The sequence below is a fragment of the Nannospalax galili genome, unplaced genomic scaffold (genome assembly GCF_000622305.1).
Source record: "Nannospalax galili isolate Female #2095 unplaced genomic scaffold, S.galili_v1.0 scaffold441, whole genome shotgun sequence".
NCBI classification, from domain to species: domain Eukaryota; kingdom Metazoa; phylum Chordata; class Mammalia; order Rodentia; family Spalacidae; genus Nannospalax; species Nannospalax galili.
Window position 1 is genome coordinate 9103131 of NW_008348089.1, and position 14120 is coordinate 9117250.

The 14120-nt window shown below is 41.6% G+C and overlaps 1 protein-coding gene across 1 annotated transcript in view; it reads left to right on the plus strand.

The window, feature by feature from the left end:
• The first annotated feature begins 6251 nt into the window (after positions 1 to 6251).
• Positions 6252 to 14120, plus strand: part of Herc6 (HECT and RLD domain containing E3 ubiquitin protein ligase family member 6) — a 68930-nt gene continuing 61061 nt past the window's right edge. The window contains 2 exon segments of the mRNA XM_029569086.1: positions 6252 to 6597; positions 10834 to 10993. Of these exon segments, the coding sequence (XP_029424946.1) occupies positions 6405 to 6597; positions 10834 to 10993 (353 nt within the window). The 5' untranslated portion in view covers positions 6252 to 6404.

Consider the following 14120-nt stretch of genomic DNA (forward strand, 5'->3'; position numbering starts at 1 on the left):
GATTCTCATTGTGCTCCTCTAGAGGATTACTGGTATTTGGTGGGGATATGTTATTTTGGTTTTTCATGTTATTTTTTTTTTTCTCTGTGATTTTTGACATGTGAATTTCTTTTATAATTTCTCATTCTTGTGTGAGACTCAAGCCTTCAAGTTTAGGTCTGCTTCTTTTTGTGGACTTTATGTGTCTTTGTGGTTTACTTTTTGGGCATGAAAAGCTGATTCGTCTAAGCTTCCGGTTCTCTATTTTGATTTTATATTGGAGTGGCCAGATTGATTTTGTTCAGGAGTTCCCACAGAGTTCCCACAGAGGCCCAAGTCAGATGAGGATCAGATGCTCACAGGTTTTCTCCTAAGGTCTGGATCCCTCCAGGAAAGATTTTGGCCTCAGGAATTTGGGGGTTGGCCTGGCCTGGGAGCTGGGCCCAGGAAAGATGGTGGTCTAGGGAAGCTGGTGGCTGTGCCACCCAGAGATGCAAAGGAAGATGGGGGTGGATAGCGGCCCCAAGTGCTCCTGGGGACTGCATTGAGGAGCTGGGTTGGTCTGGATGCAAACGATCAGGAAGAGGAAAGGTCAGCCCCAGAGTCCAGGAAAGAGGCTGGAGTGTCATGTAGGCCCAGGGAAGCAAAGGGAGGTGAGGGCAGGGCCAGGTCCAGAGTGCTCCTGGGGACCTGAAAAGGTACTGAGTTGGTCTGGATGCAAAGGATCAGGAAGCAGTGGTGGTTCTCCAGGTATCTGGGGCACCAAGACAAGGAGTGGTACAGGACCCAGGGTAGGAGGAGAGACCGGTGGGGGAGATGGGAGGGTGAGTGAGGCTGGGGGAGTCTCGAGTCTAAAAAATTTTTAATTTCCTTCTTGATTTCTCCCATGATCTAGTTTTCATTCAGTAGTGTTGTTTAGCATCCATGAATTTGTGTATTTTTCCCATTTTTGTTGTTGTTGATATCTAGTTTTATCCCTTTGTGGTTAGAGAGAATATGGGATGATATTTCAGTTTTTGTAAATTTGTGGAGACTTGGTTTGTGTTCTAATATGTGGTCAATTTTGGAGAAAGTTCTATGGGCTGCTGAGAAAAAAAAAGTGTATTCTTTGGTGTTTGGGTGGAATGTGCTGTACACATTTACACACTTTGATGTCATTCAACTCCACTGTTTCTCTGTTTAGTTTTTGTCTGGTTGACCTATTAGTGACAGTGGAGCACTGAAGTCACTCACTATCACTGTATTGAAGTCAATGTGAGATTTTAGAGATAATAAAGTTTCTTTTATGAAATTGGGTGCCCCTGTGTGTGGTACATATATGTTTAAGATTGTAATATCATCTTGATGGCTTTCTCCCTTAATGAGTATGAAGTGACCTTCCCTGTCTCTTCTGACTAGTTTTAGTTTTAACTCTATTTTGTAGGCTATTAGAATAGCTACACTTGCTTGTTTCTTGGTTCTATTTGCTTGAAATAGCTTTTCCTATCCCTTCTCCCTAAGGTAGTATCAATCATTGTTTGTGAGGTGCATTACTCAGAAGTAGAAAATTGTTGGATCCTATTTTGTAATCTAATCAATTAGTCTGAGTCTTTAAAAAATTTTTATTTATTTTTATGCGTATACATGTCATGCAGGGCCTACAGAGGTCATAAGAGGGTACTGGATTCCCCTGGAACTGAAGTTATAGATGGTTGTCAGCTGCCATGTGGGTGCTGGGATTCAAATCACAGTCTTCTGCAAGAACAGTCAGTACTCTTAACTTCTTAGTCATCTCTCCATCTCCAGTCCATTTCTTTTTACTGGGGAGTTGAGACCATTAATACTGAGGGTTATTACTGATCAATATTTATTAATTCCTGTTATGTTGGTGTTGTACTACTGTTTCCTTAGACTTCTTTTGGTTGACTCTTTGGGGATAATTTATTTATTTTTTTGTGCCCTCTTGAGAGCGTTTAATCTTCTCTTCTGACCAAAGTATTACATTGAATATTGTCTATAGAGCTGGTTTTGTGGACATAAATTCCTTAAATCTGTTTTTCTCATGGAAGGTTTTTCTTTCTCCTTCAATTACAACTGATAGCTTTGCTGGATAGAGTAGTCTGGATGGGACTATGTGTTCTTACATGACTTGTATGACATTGGTCCATATCCTCTGGCTTTCCTAGTCTCTATTGAAAAATCAACTGCTATTCTAGTGGGTCTACCTTTATATGTGACTTGAACTTTCTCTCTTACAGTTTTAATATCTTTTCTTTGTTCTGCACATTTCATATTTGATTGTTGTATGATGAAGGGAGTTTCTTTTCTGGTCCTGTCTACTTGATGTTTTGTATAACTCTTAAACCTTGATAAATATCTCTTTACCTAAATTTTCTTCTATGATTTTATTAAAAACATTTTCTGCACCTTTGATCTGTGTATCTTCTCCTTTTTCTACGCTTATGATTCATAGGTTTGGTCTTTTTTATTTTTTATGTGTATGTGTGTACTGCCTGCATGTATGTAAATGCACTTATGTTGTACAATGCCCATGGAGGTCAGAAGAGGGTGTCAGATCCCCCCTGGAACTGGAGTTACCAACAGTTGCTAGCCACCATGTGTGTGCTTGTAATCAAACTCAGGTCCTCCGCAACAGTAACCAGTGGTCTTAACCCTAAATCACCTCTCCAGTGCCAGTTTGGTCTTTTTTTATAGTGTCCCAGAGGTCTTGCATATTCTGTTCTTGAGTTATTTAAGATTTGACATTTTCCAAGCTTGTCTCCAAGATCTGATGTTCTCTGTCCCATTTTCCCTAGTTCGTTTTTGCTGGAGTTGCTGAAATGTTTTTGGTTGTTTTTTTTTTTTTTTTTTTTTTTTTTTTTTTTCCCCAAATTTTTTTTTTTTTTAAGATTTTCTTTTTTTTTTTTTTATTTTTTTTTGTTTTTTTTTTTTTTTTTTTTTAATCCCAAGTTTGGCTTTTCTTCAGAGATTCAATCTCTTTATTGAATTCTAATTTCATGTCTTGAATTGTTTTAGCTATTTCATTCAACTGTGTTTTCATGGTCTTTATTCAGTATAGATGTGGGGAAAGGGAAACCCTCACCCATTGTTCGTAGGATTGCAAACCAGTGAAACCACTGTGAAAATCAGTATGGAGAACTCTTAAAAAACTAAAACTGAATTTACCATATGATCTGGTCAAATCACTCCTTGGCATGTACCCAATGAACTCATTCTACTACGGAGATACTTGTATAGCCATGTTGTTGCTGCTCTTTTCACAATAGCTAATAAATGAAAATAACCTAAACGTCTCTGAACTGATGAATGAATAATGGAAATGTAGTATATTTCTATAATGGAGTTCTACTCAGTGGTAAAGAAAAATGAACCATGAAATTTGCAGGTAAATGGATGGAACTAGAAACTGTTATACTAAGTGAAGTAACACAGATTCAGAGAAACAAGTGACATATGTTCTCTCTCATTTGTGGATCTTAGCTCCAAATTCCTAGATGTGAGTATATATCCTGATGTAACCACAGGAGCCAGGAAAATAGAAAGGAACCATGGGAATAAAGGGGAAGAAGGAGCTCAAGAGAAGGGGATAGTAGGATTCAGCTGTTATTACAGGGGGGATTAGAAAGGGTTATACAGGGGGAGTAAGAGGAGAGATAAATAATGCTTAGATGGTATGAAAAGCCAAAGAGAAATCTATTAGTTCAAAGTCATGCTGAAAAATATACATACAATAAATATAAGAGTGCATGTGTATAGCTAAAGGCTATATAACAAAAACACAGTCCCGTTGAGTTGTCGGTCAGTGTAGTCCAAGAGACCCCCAAAATAGCACAGGCTAATGCCACGGATCTTGATTGCTTCCCAGAACTGGAAGGTAAGAACCTATTGCTGAAGATGGGTCACACTTTGGACAATGAACTTGGAGCAACTGATCTGGAACTGACCAGGAAGGCTTCTCTCTGAAGACTAGCTCTCATAGTACCAGAAGATGCTATAAAAGCTGTCAAGGGAGAAAACCAATCAATGATGCAACCCCAGCTATAAAGCCTAATAACCACAACAATGACAGGCACAGCAAACTATCTCTATTGGTGCAGTTATATGTGGGTGCTGGGAACTGAACCCAGTTCGTCTGGAAGAGCAGCCAGTGCTCTTATCTGCTGAGTCATCTCTCCAACCCCTTCATTCAATTTTTCATTCATATCCTCTTCGAATTCCTTGGACATATTTATAATTGCTGTTTTGAAATCATTGTCTTGGGCATCTATTAGATTGTCATTATCAGGAAATCACCTGAGGTTGTATCTTTGTTTGCTCATTCCCCAACTTGTCAGGTTATGGTCTAGCTGAGTAGTGTTTGGTATTCAGTTTTGGGGCTACTTCATGTTGATGTGCAAATGGGGTGAAAGAAGCGGTCTCAGTTCAGCTAAAGATAGGTACAACTTTTGAGTTGAGATTCCAGGATTAACTACACAGGGTCATGGATTGGCAGGATGGGATGGGGGCTGCTAGGTGAACAGGTTAGCTTATGGGTTAGCCTGGGGCACACTGAGCTGAGATGGCAGGGTGCAGGGAAGTCTCAGGATCTGGAGTTCAGGACTGCCAAGTCTGGAGCTGCAAGGATCCCAGAGACCCAAGCTAGCCTGAAAGCTGAGATTGTGGAGGGGACTCACTCTGCCAAGTCTGGAGGGTCACACAGATCCAGGGACTCACTCTGCCAAGTCTGGAGGGTCACACAGATCTAGGGACTCACTCTACCAAGTCTGGAGGGTCACACAGATCCAGGGACTCACTCTGCCAAGTCTGGAGGGTCACACAGATCCGGGGACTCACTCTGCCAAGTCTAGTGGGTCACACAGATCTGGGATGGGAAAGAATCCTCGTGATGAGGAAGCCTGAGAGCTAAGATGGCAGGGAGGTGCCGGGAGGCTAGGGAGTCTCAGGAATGAGAGATCAGGGCTGCAAGTCTGGTGCTGGGAAGGATCCCAAAGACCCAAGCTGGCCTGAGAGCTGAGATGGCAGAGAGGCTTCAACTTGCCAGATCTCTGAGATACTTTATTTTATAAGCAGCTTTTGATTTCATTTTGAAGATGGAGATGACTGTGCATCTGGGTGGACATGTGAATGGCATCCAGAGCACCACCATGCAACACATGCAACACAGACTAAAATGACTTATTCCTGGGAGTAGAAAGGGTGCCACCTTATAAACTTATCAGGGTAAACTGATACTGTAGGGTGACTCGGGTATATTAAAATCCTACCAGGAAAACCAGGCCCAAGAACTTATCAGACACACCAGACCAAAGAAAGGGCGTAACTTTCTCACTTGGACCCATAAATAGGTAGGGTGATAACCCCACCAACCTGTGATCTGACCATCAGTAACAGCTAAGGACTGACAGCCAGAAGACTCCTGGCTATCCCAGGGGTGTGATCCCAGATGTGGATGTGGCCTACTCAGTTGCTCTCTGCCTCCTTCTGTTTGCCCATCTAGACTAGACCTGTTGATCATCTTGACTTTGACCCTTTCTCTCTGCAGTGACTCAGCTCTGAACATTTGTTCTCAAATCTGTGGGTCATGGGCGCTTGACTGGCACAGCAGTTTCTTCTTTGCATCCATATGGGTTTTTCCACCTTTGGCTTTCAGCCCCCTTTGAAACTTATATCTTTACCCTTTGTAGTCATGTGGTAACTTACATGTATACATATAGATTTACAATGTGATGGTTAATGTGTGATCTGAGAGTGAATATTTGTAAATTGGAATAAAATAACCTTAGCCAGGGTTACCAAGGAAAGCAGAGGAACTGGCAATTTGCCACCATTGAAACTGCCGTATGTAAATTTATTATTATTCAATCAATTCTGGCATTCTAGAAAGACACAGCCTGCAGCTGGCTCTCAGCACTGTCCATGTTTCATTGACCTAGCAATCTGCCCAGGGCAGCAGGATTCACAAGTGGCTCAGTTCCTATGCAAATTCTCTTCTGATCTCTGCTATTCAGCACTTGGAACTCAGCCAGCCAGATTTCCAGAGGAAAGACTGGCTGTAAGGCTCTTGCTGGCAAGTGTGAAACCCTAGGTTCAGTCCCCAGAAAGAGAGAAGAAATAAAAAGAGAAATAGATAAAAGAAGAAAAGAAAAGAAAGAAAAGAAAAAGAAAAGGAAAGAAAAAGAAAAGAAAAGAAAAGAAAAGAAAAGAAAAGAAAAGAAAAGAAAAGAAAAGAAAAGAAAAGAAAAGAAAAAAGAAGACTTGGGGCAGGGCAGAGTTCCTGGGAGGAGGCTAGTTGGCTGTGCTTCTGGGAGGAGCAGAGTTTGGATGCTGGGAGAGCCCCAAATCCCGCACACGGCTCGCTTGCGTTGGGAGCTCACCTGGCCAAGCCAACAATCTGCAGCCCACTGGTGGCTGGGATCCCCCCCGAGATGTACTTGTGCTGGGGTACCGGTTCCCCGCAGCTGCAGCGCCGGGCGGCGGAAGCAGGCTCTGAACTCTTATGGGCCGCCAGTGGCGAGCGCCACGCGCTGCTGCTGTTCAGCGACCACTGGGTGCACGCCTACGGAGACAACAGCTGGGGCCAGGTGGGCCGGAGGAGAGTGCAGAGTGCAGTGCGTCCAGGTGAGCATCCGGCTCAGGAGCCGGCGCCAGGGCGGGGTGGGGAGCCTCGGGTGTCCCGACGGGGAGATGGGGAAACCCGGAGCAATGCTAAGCTTCGCGGGAGCGCAATGACAGTTTCGTTTCTCAGAGACTAGAGTTTGTTTCGGTTTCCAGTTCTTCTTCACCGCGAAACAGAGAGCTGAAACCAACCTGGACCACGAAATAATGGTTCCTTCCCCTTGACTTTTCAGACCGAGCTAGAGTGTGGGATATTCCTCGGAGTCAACCTGTTTTCCAAACGTGATGGGTTGGACACCTGTAACTAGCTCAGCAATACCTTGGGGGCATTCTTTGTCTTAATTTTTTAAAGGTATAATACCATTATATCTATTATTACACAATAGCACATATAATCGCCATTGCTGATTGTTGTAGAAACAGGAAAAAAACTACTTCCAGTACGGGCACCGACACTCCCCCCCTACACACAAAAAGAAAATGTTTTTTATACAAGGAAGCCATCGGTAATTGTCACACCCAGAGACCATTGTAACAACCTGACAAGTTCCTCCTTGTCTTGTTTTTCAGTGCATGTATTTAATATTTATGAAAATAATGTCATCATATAGTTTTGTGTATGTATTTATACAACTCTGTTTTTATTTTTTTTACCAAATACAATAAAGTAATGAATATATTATCCTTTAAAAAAGTATATATGTAGCAGTCTAGGTTCTGAGAATAACATAATATCTTTTCACAGAAATTTGGTCTTATTAGAGATTTTTGTAAACTGTGATTCACATTCTTGTAAGTATGTATTTTGCTATATTTCTAGTTTTTTGCTTTGTGTGCTAGGCAGGCACCCCTCACTGAGCTATATTATATCCTCTAGCCCTTGACCATATTTCATTATGTGTTTAGAATAATTTCAAGAACTGTGGAAGATCAAAAACTTTTCCTTTTTTTCCTTAGATTCAGTGCTTGGACGCTGCAAATTTAACTAGCAAAAACATTAACAGAAAAAGAAGGTCTATAATTTTATTCATCTTTTCCACAGAGAGTAATTTGTGTGCATGGGGATTCACAGAAAATGATTAAACCCATGGAAATATTTAGATTCAGGACCTTGTATACTCTATTTAACAAAAGAAAGGAAGATGGGCTTTAAAGTTTACTACATGTGGGGAAACAACTAGGAAATAGCTAAAACAAGAATTGGTGATATGTGTGGAATTACTACTTTAAAGGGCTTGTGTAGACCAGGCTGGCCGGGAACTCTCAGAGATCCACCTGCCTCTGCCTCCTGAGGGCTGGGATCAAAGGCGAGCACCACCACTGATCTAAAGAGCTGACAGCGCAGAAGTTGAGAGTAGGAAAGCCAGATGTGGAGGCGCACGCCTGTAACCTCAGTAATTAGGAATCTGAGGAAGGGGAACGCAAAGTTGAAGCTATCCTAGGCTACATAGAAGACCTTGTCTCAAAAAAGGAGAGAATAGGTACTAACTTCTAGTTAGGGGTAAGAAATGCCAGTGTGCTATTGCATACTAGGGTAGCTATAGGTAATGATAATGTGTATATTTAAAAAAAAAAACTAGAAAAAATAGTTTGAATATTTTTACCATAAAGAAACATAATTTTTAAGGAGATAGATATATTTAACTTAATTTAAACATTACACAATATATACATGTATTAAAATATCACATGGTATCTCATAATTATGTACAATTTTTATGTTTTGTCAATTAAAACTGTAGGACCCCCAGACTGGGGTACCCAACATCCACGGGAGGCTGCACCCCAATAACTCAGTCCTCAGACCAGGAGATGCAACAAGCAAGAGGATTTAATCGTTTGCGCAGATGAGGCTCCTGCCTCACTCAGAGAGAGAGAGAGAACAGCAGTCCAGAGCTCAGTTTACAGGCGATTTTAAAGGCAGAAACCACAATCCACAACCGGCAGCAGTGGGAGGGGGCCAGCAGCAACCAGCAATAGGGGGCTGGCGGCAACCGGCAGTAGTGGGAGGGGGCCGGCAGCAACCAGCAATAGGGGGCTGGCGGCAACTGGCAGTAGTGGGAGGGGGAGTCTGTGGTGATGTCTGGAGCATGAAAAGGTCAGCTCTTTCTCAGTAGTTAGAATTATTTTACTTCTTACTTCCTTGTTCTGAATATTCTTCTTTAGTCTGGGGGATTTGGTTAAATCTACTTTAACCTGGGGGGCTTTAGTTTGATTCCATCAAAACATTTTAATTAAAAAAAAATAGAAAGACTGAGTACAGCACGGTGGCACAGGCCTGTAATCCCAGTGGCTGGGGGGAGATAGGTGATTCAGAAGTTCAAGGTCATCCTCACTGAGTTCAAGGCCAGCCTGGGCTGCATGAGAGACCCTATCTCAAAAAAACAAGCAAGCCACCTGGCACACGCCTTTGATCCCATCACCCCCACCTCCTTGGGGAGGCAGAAGCTCATAGATCTCTGTGAGATGGAGGCTAGCCTGGCTTATATAGGGAGTTCCAGGCCAGCTGGAGCTACAGGGAGAACCTGTCTCAAAAGAAAACAAAACAAAACAAACAAACAAACAAAAAAAAAAAAAAACCAAAGCAAAGCAAAACAAAAAGAAGATAAGAGAGTTCTAGGACAGCCTAAACTATACAATGAGTTAGAGGCCTGCCTGGACTGTATGAGATCCTGTCTCAGAAAAAAAAAAAAAAAAAAAGTGAAACAAAACAACACCTTAGTTCCAAAACTTCTCTGGTAATGATTTTTCTCAACTCTAACCCTATAATGATTTAGACAGACACTTTGGGAAAACAGTTTAGAATAGCTTTCAGGGAAATGTGATCAGGCTTTCCTTGCAGGTGCAGGTAGAGGCTTCACAGGGACACATCTTCACTGTCTATTTTAAACAGGTCCAGTATCTGCTTATCAGATTCACAATACAGTCTCCCTGACAATCTCCTCCAGAGCTAGGAACTCAAGACTCTTAACACTTTGCAGGGTTGAAAAGGGAGAAAAGTTTAGTCGGGGAGAGCCTTTCTGTCCTCTCTCCAGGTCCATTTTCTGTGGCTAGGGTTCCAACCCCATCTTAGAGAAACATTTGGTCATGCTCATAGTAAGTCCTTAGAAGCCCCCTCTGCCCCAATGTGCAAACTTTTAGCAGCTACCAAAAGATAACCTGGGGACTGTAGATACAACTCAGTGGTATAGGCCTTGCCTGGTATGAATGAGGCCTTGGGTTCAATCCCTGATACTGCAAAAACACAGAGATAAAAGGATGGCCTGAGCACAGTAGTAATCTAAAGATGTATGCATGTATGTAAGTGCATCTGTGTCATGCGGTGCCCAAAGAGGGTGTCAGATCCCCTAGAACTGGAGTTACAATGGTTGTTAGCTGCCATGTGGGTGCTGGGAATCAAACCAGGGTCTTCTGGAAGAACAGCCAGTGTTCTTAATTGCTGGGCCATCTCTCTAGTCCCCTATAGAGCTATTTTAAGCATCCAGTCATTCATAAACAGAGCAGCACCAGACTGCATGGCCTGGGCTCCACTAAAGGGGTATGAGTGGATTCCAGGAAGACACTATAACACACTTTCATAAAGTTTAAGGAAATAAAACAAAGTAATTTTAACTAGTGAAGGTGGGCAGTCCCTAGTTAGAGATTAGTTGGCTGTTTCTACTTGATAAAGTCTCTGTATAGAGATTTACTTGGCTAAGCTTAAGTTTCATTTTCCTGTGAACCTCATCTAAACTGTGTTTCTGTTTTCTTGTGCAAGAACTCAAGGTGCTACAGCCACGTCAGCAAATGGTGTCTGATTACTAGGTAACACAGCTGTGTTCCTATATGTCTAGTATAGCACACATTGAACTTGTTTCTTTCCAATGTTTAGCAAGGACTTTAGGCTTTGATTTAAGAGACATTGGAGTAGACAAGGACTCTAGGTGACTCTCCTTTTTAAAGGCAAGTGCTGTCTTAAGGAGAGTAATCCTTACTTATGATCTCTAGATGTGCTGACTAGACTCCAGTGGATGAACTTGTACCGAAGGGCATTAGGGTACAAAGGCTTGACAGGATAGGACTTAACATGTATGGCAGAATGCATGAGGTGGGGGATGATGTATGGGGACATGGATGGGGGAGGGGGTCTAAATTTGATTCAGAACTTTTGTATGAAATGTACAAAAGCTCAATAATTTTTTTTAAAACTTGGTAAATTTATAACTTATGGGAGTTTGGGGGTTGTTTTTTTCCCCAAAGAACAAATTCAAGCATTGGAAACCCTACATGTTGACCTCGTGAGCTGTGGGAAGGATTACTCTCTGGCTGTCTGCCACAAAGGAAGGGTCTTCGCATGGGGAGCTGGTTCTGAAGGGCAGCTTGGGATTGGAGAATTTAAGGAGATAAATTTTACACCTAAGTAAGTATTTCAATTCACTTCCTTCAAGTATTTTTGAGTACAAGGTATCAGGTACCACTCAAGATGCCGGATGACTGTGACTGATACAGCCTGTCTCTCAGGGATCACGGTATAGTGAAAGAAGAGGCCAGGAAACACACAGGGCACCCATTGACCAATCAGAGTCCCATGAAGGAGAAGGGGATGGAATGACATGTGATTCTCCCATTAATTGTATTTATTGTAATGTAATTGTGGGGACCCACGTGGACTCATTAGAGTGAATATAAAGATTATTTTATTTTAGTGTATTATTATTTTTTAAAATTTATTTAATAACCACATAATCAGTAGAAGCATTTCATTACAACAACATTGACATAGTCAATAACAGTTTCCAGAGCAAAGATCATCTCTTTCAAAATAGGCTGTGAATTTTTAGGTTCACAGTGTTAAATTAATACAGTTATACATTATTGTACTCAGTATAAACCGTATAAGACATAAAATTAAATGAGGTTTTAACGTTTAAAAAAGATCTCCATTTCCTTTTAAAATATGCTGTTTCATATAGATAAGCTCATTTTTAATGCAACTAACACTTAGATGTTTGCACATGTGTTTCTAATCTCTATATGTCTGATTATTACTAGTCATAGTCGGTTACCTTCTGAGATCCTTGGCACCTGAGCATGCATATAAAGTCATCAGGTGAATTTCAATGATAATGTTTTTCACATCTACTAATTAACATGAAGCAAATTTTTATGCTTCCTCCTCAAATATAACTCATTTTTTGTTTATTGATTTTTTTGTATTTTATACAGAACATCCCTAACAATCTTATTCATCTTAAAAATTATTTTAAGTAAAAACAATTGAGATGCTGATGTTTCCGAATGAAATGTTATCTGCATATCTTGTATATGAAAACAGTTTTCCCAAAATACAGTTACCATTAACTACTCTATTTGCTTTCTGCGTACTCAGTTCCTATGCAGATAGACCACCCATTACCGTTAATATGAAAGAGCCACTGAATCCCTAAAATATATAAACCTTTACTGTGGTTATTATACAATAGTGTTAGTTAGGTCTCATTGTTGTGACAAATGCCTGAAAAAAAAAGCCTTATTTTGGCTCAGAGTTTCAGAGGTTTGAGTCCATGGTCACTCAGTCCCACATACTTAGGCAGAACACAGTGATGATAGGAGCGTGTAGTGAAGGAGGCTCTTCACCTGGTGATGAATAGCAGTCAGAGAGAGACAGAGAGTGGCCCAGGACATGATATGACCTCCTCCTAAAGAACTTGCTCCCGGTGACCTACTTCTTCCAGCCTAAGGCCCACCAAACTGAAGCTTCCAAAACCTCCTGAAATAGTGCCACCATCTGTGGCTCAAGCTGTGGGCATAACTCTTTTGGGAGACATTCATATCCAAATCATAAGGTTCTGCCGCTGGCCCTCAAAAGGCTCATGTCCATTACACAATGCAAGACGTATTTAGTCCATCTCTACAAGTCTATAGTCTTAACAAGTATAGCATTGTTCAAAAGTTTAAGTTCATAGTTTATTGTTAGACTCAAGCTAACTTTTGTCTGTGAGTCCCTATTGAAAAAATAAAACAACAATAACAACAACATCAACAAAACCCCCAAATAATCACACACTTCCAAGATGGAATGGGTACAGATAAACGTTCCTATTGCAAAACAGAGGAAAAGGAGAGTACTGAGGCAGGATTAGACCAGAGCAAGTCTGGAGCCCAGGAGGGGGAACTTTCAATCTTGCAAGCCCATATCTGGCTACAGAGCATATGGTCAGAGTGGGATGTGGCCCCGGATGTCTTGGGCAGCCTGCCTCTGTATCCATGCTGTTTGTAGTGTACCTGCGTTCTTTCAGGTTGGCTTTGTTCAATGCCTCTAGCTTTCCTGGCCACATGTTCCATGTTCCTGGTGTCTCTAGCTTCCTGGGGTCTCCACAGCATTCTTGACTTCACTCATACAGCTTTACCTATTACCCTCTCAGGGCCTGACTGCAAGCATTCTAACTCTGCTGCACATGGCCTGGCCTACCAGCCTTTACAATCTGGTTAGAAGCCTCCATCACCACATAATGCTTTCATTTTGTATGCCTACAAAACCAGCACCACACGGAGGATGCCAGGGTCTGATATCAGCTCAAGAGGGCTGGATTCCCTTGGACCCCAGCTGTAGGGCTTCTGGGTACATGGGTGACTGAGTATAGTAAATTGATTCTTGGGGAAACAACTTCCTAGGTGGCCCTGTACAAACAGGGCACATTTTAGACACTATTCTCAAGAAAGAGGCTCTTAATGAATTTACTTTTGTATAACCTTGAGCTTCAGATGAGCAAGGCTCAGCCACTTTTTGAGATGCTTCTAGGTCACGTTTCCTTTTGTCCAGATGCAAAGTATTTTACTTCTATTGAGTGGCATAAGTCCTTTCAGAGACCATGCCTTCTGTAGCTTTAATTTTCTTAGGCTTCTCTACTTGTTGATGTCATGTTAAAAAACAGATGATGAAATTGAAGAGATGGATCAGAGGTTAAGAGTGTGTATGGTTCTCGAATAGAACCCAAGTTAGTTTCCCTGCACCTACTTTGGGTGCCCCATGACCACCTGTAACTCTAGGTCCAGGAGATCTTTAGAACTTCTGAACGTTGAGGGCACTGAACTCACATGCACATGCTCACACACATATATACATAATTAAAAAGAAAATAAATATTTAAAAAACAAAACAGAGGAGCTGGAGAGATGGCCCAGTAGTTCTTGCAGAGGATCCAGGTTCAATTCCCAGCACCCACATGGCAGCTAACAACAGCCTGTAACTCCAGTTCCAAGAGAATCCTACACTGTCTTCTGACCTCTGTTGGCACTGCACCACACAAATGCACTTAAATGCATGCAGGCAATACACTCATACACATAAAATAAAAATAACAAATGAAATATTTAAAACAACAACAGCAACAAAAACTAATTGATGAAACTGGACCAGGTGGCACATGCTTATAACTAGCACATGGGAGGTAGAGGCAGGAGGATCAGAAGTTCAAGATCATCCTAGGTTACACAGTGAGGTAGAGACCAGTCTAGGGTACTCAAAAAAAAAAAAAAAAAAAAAA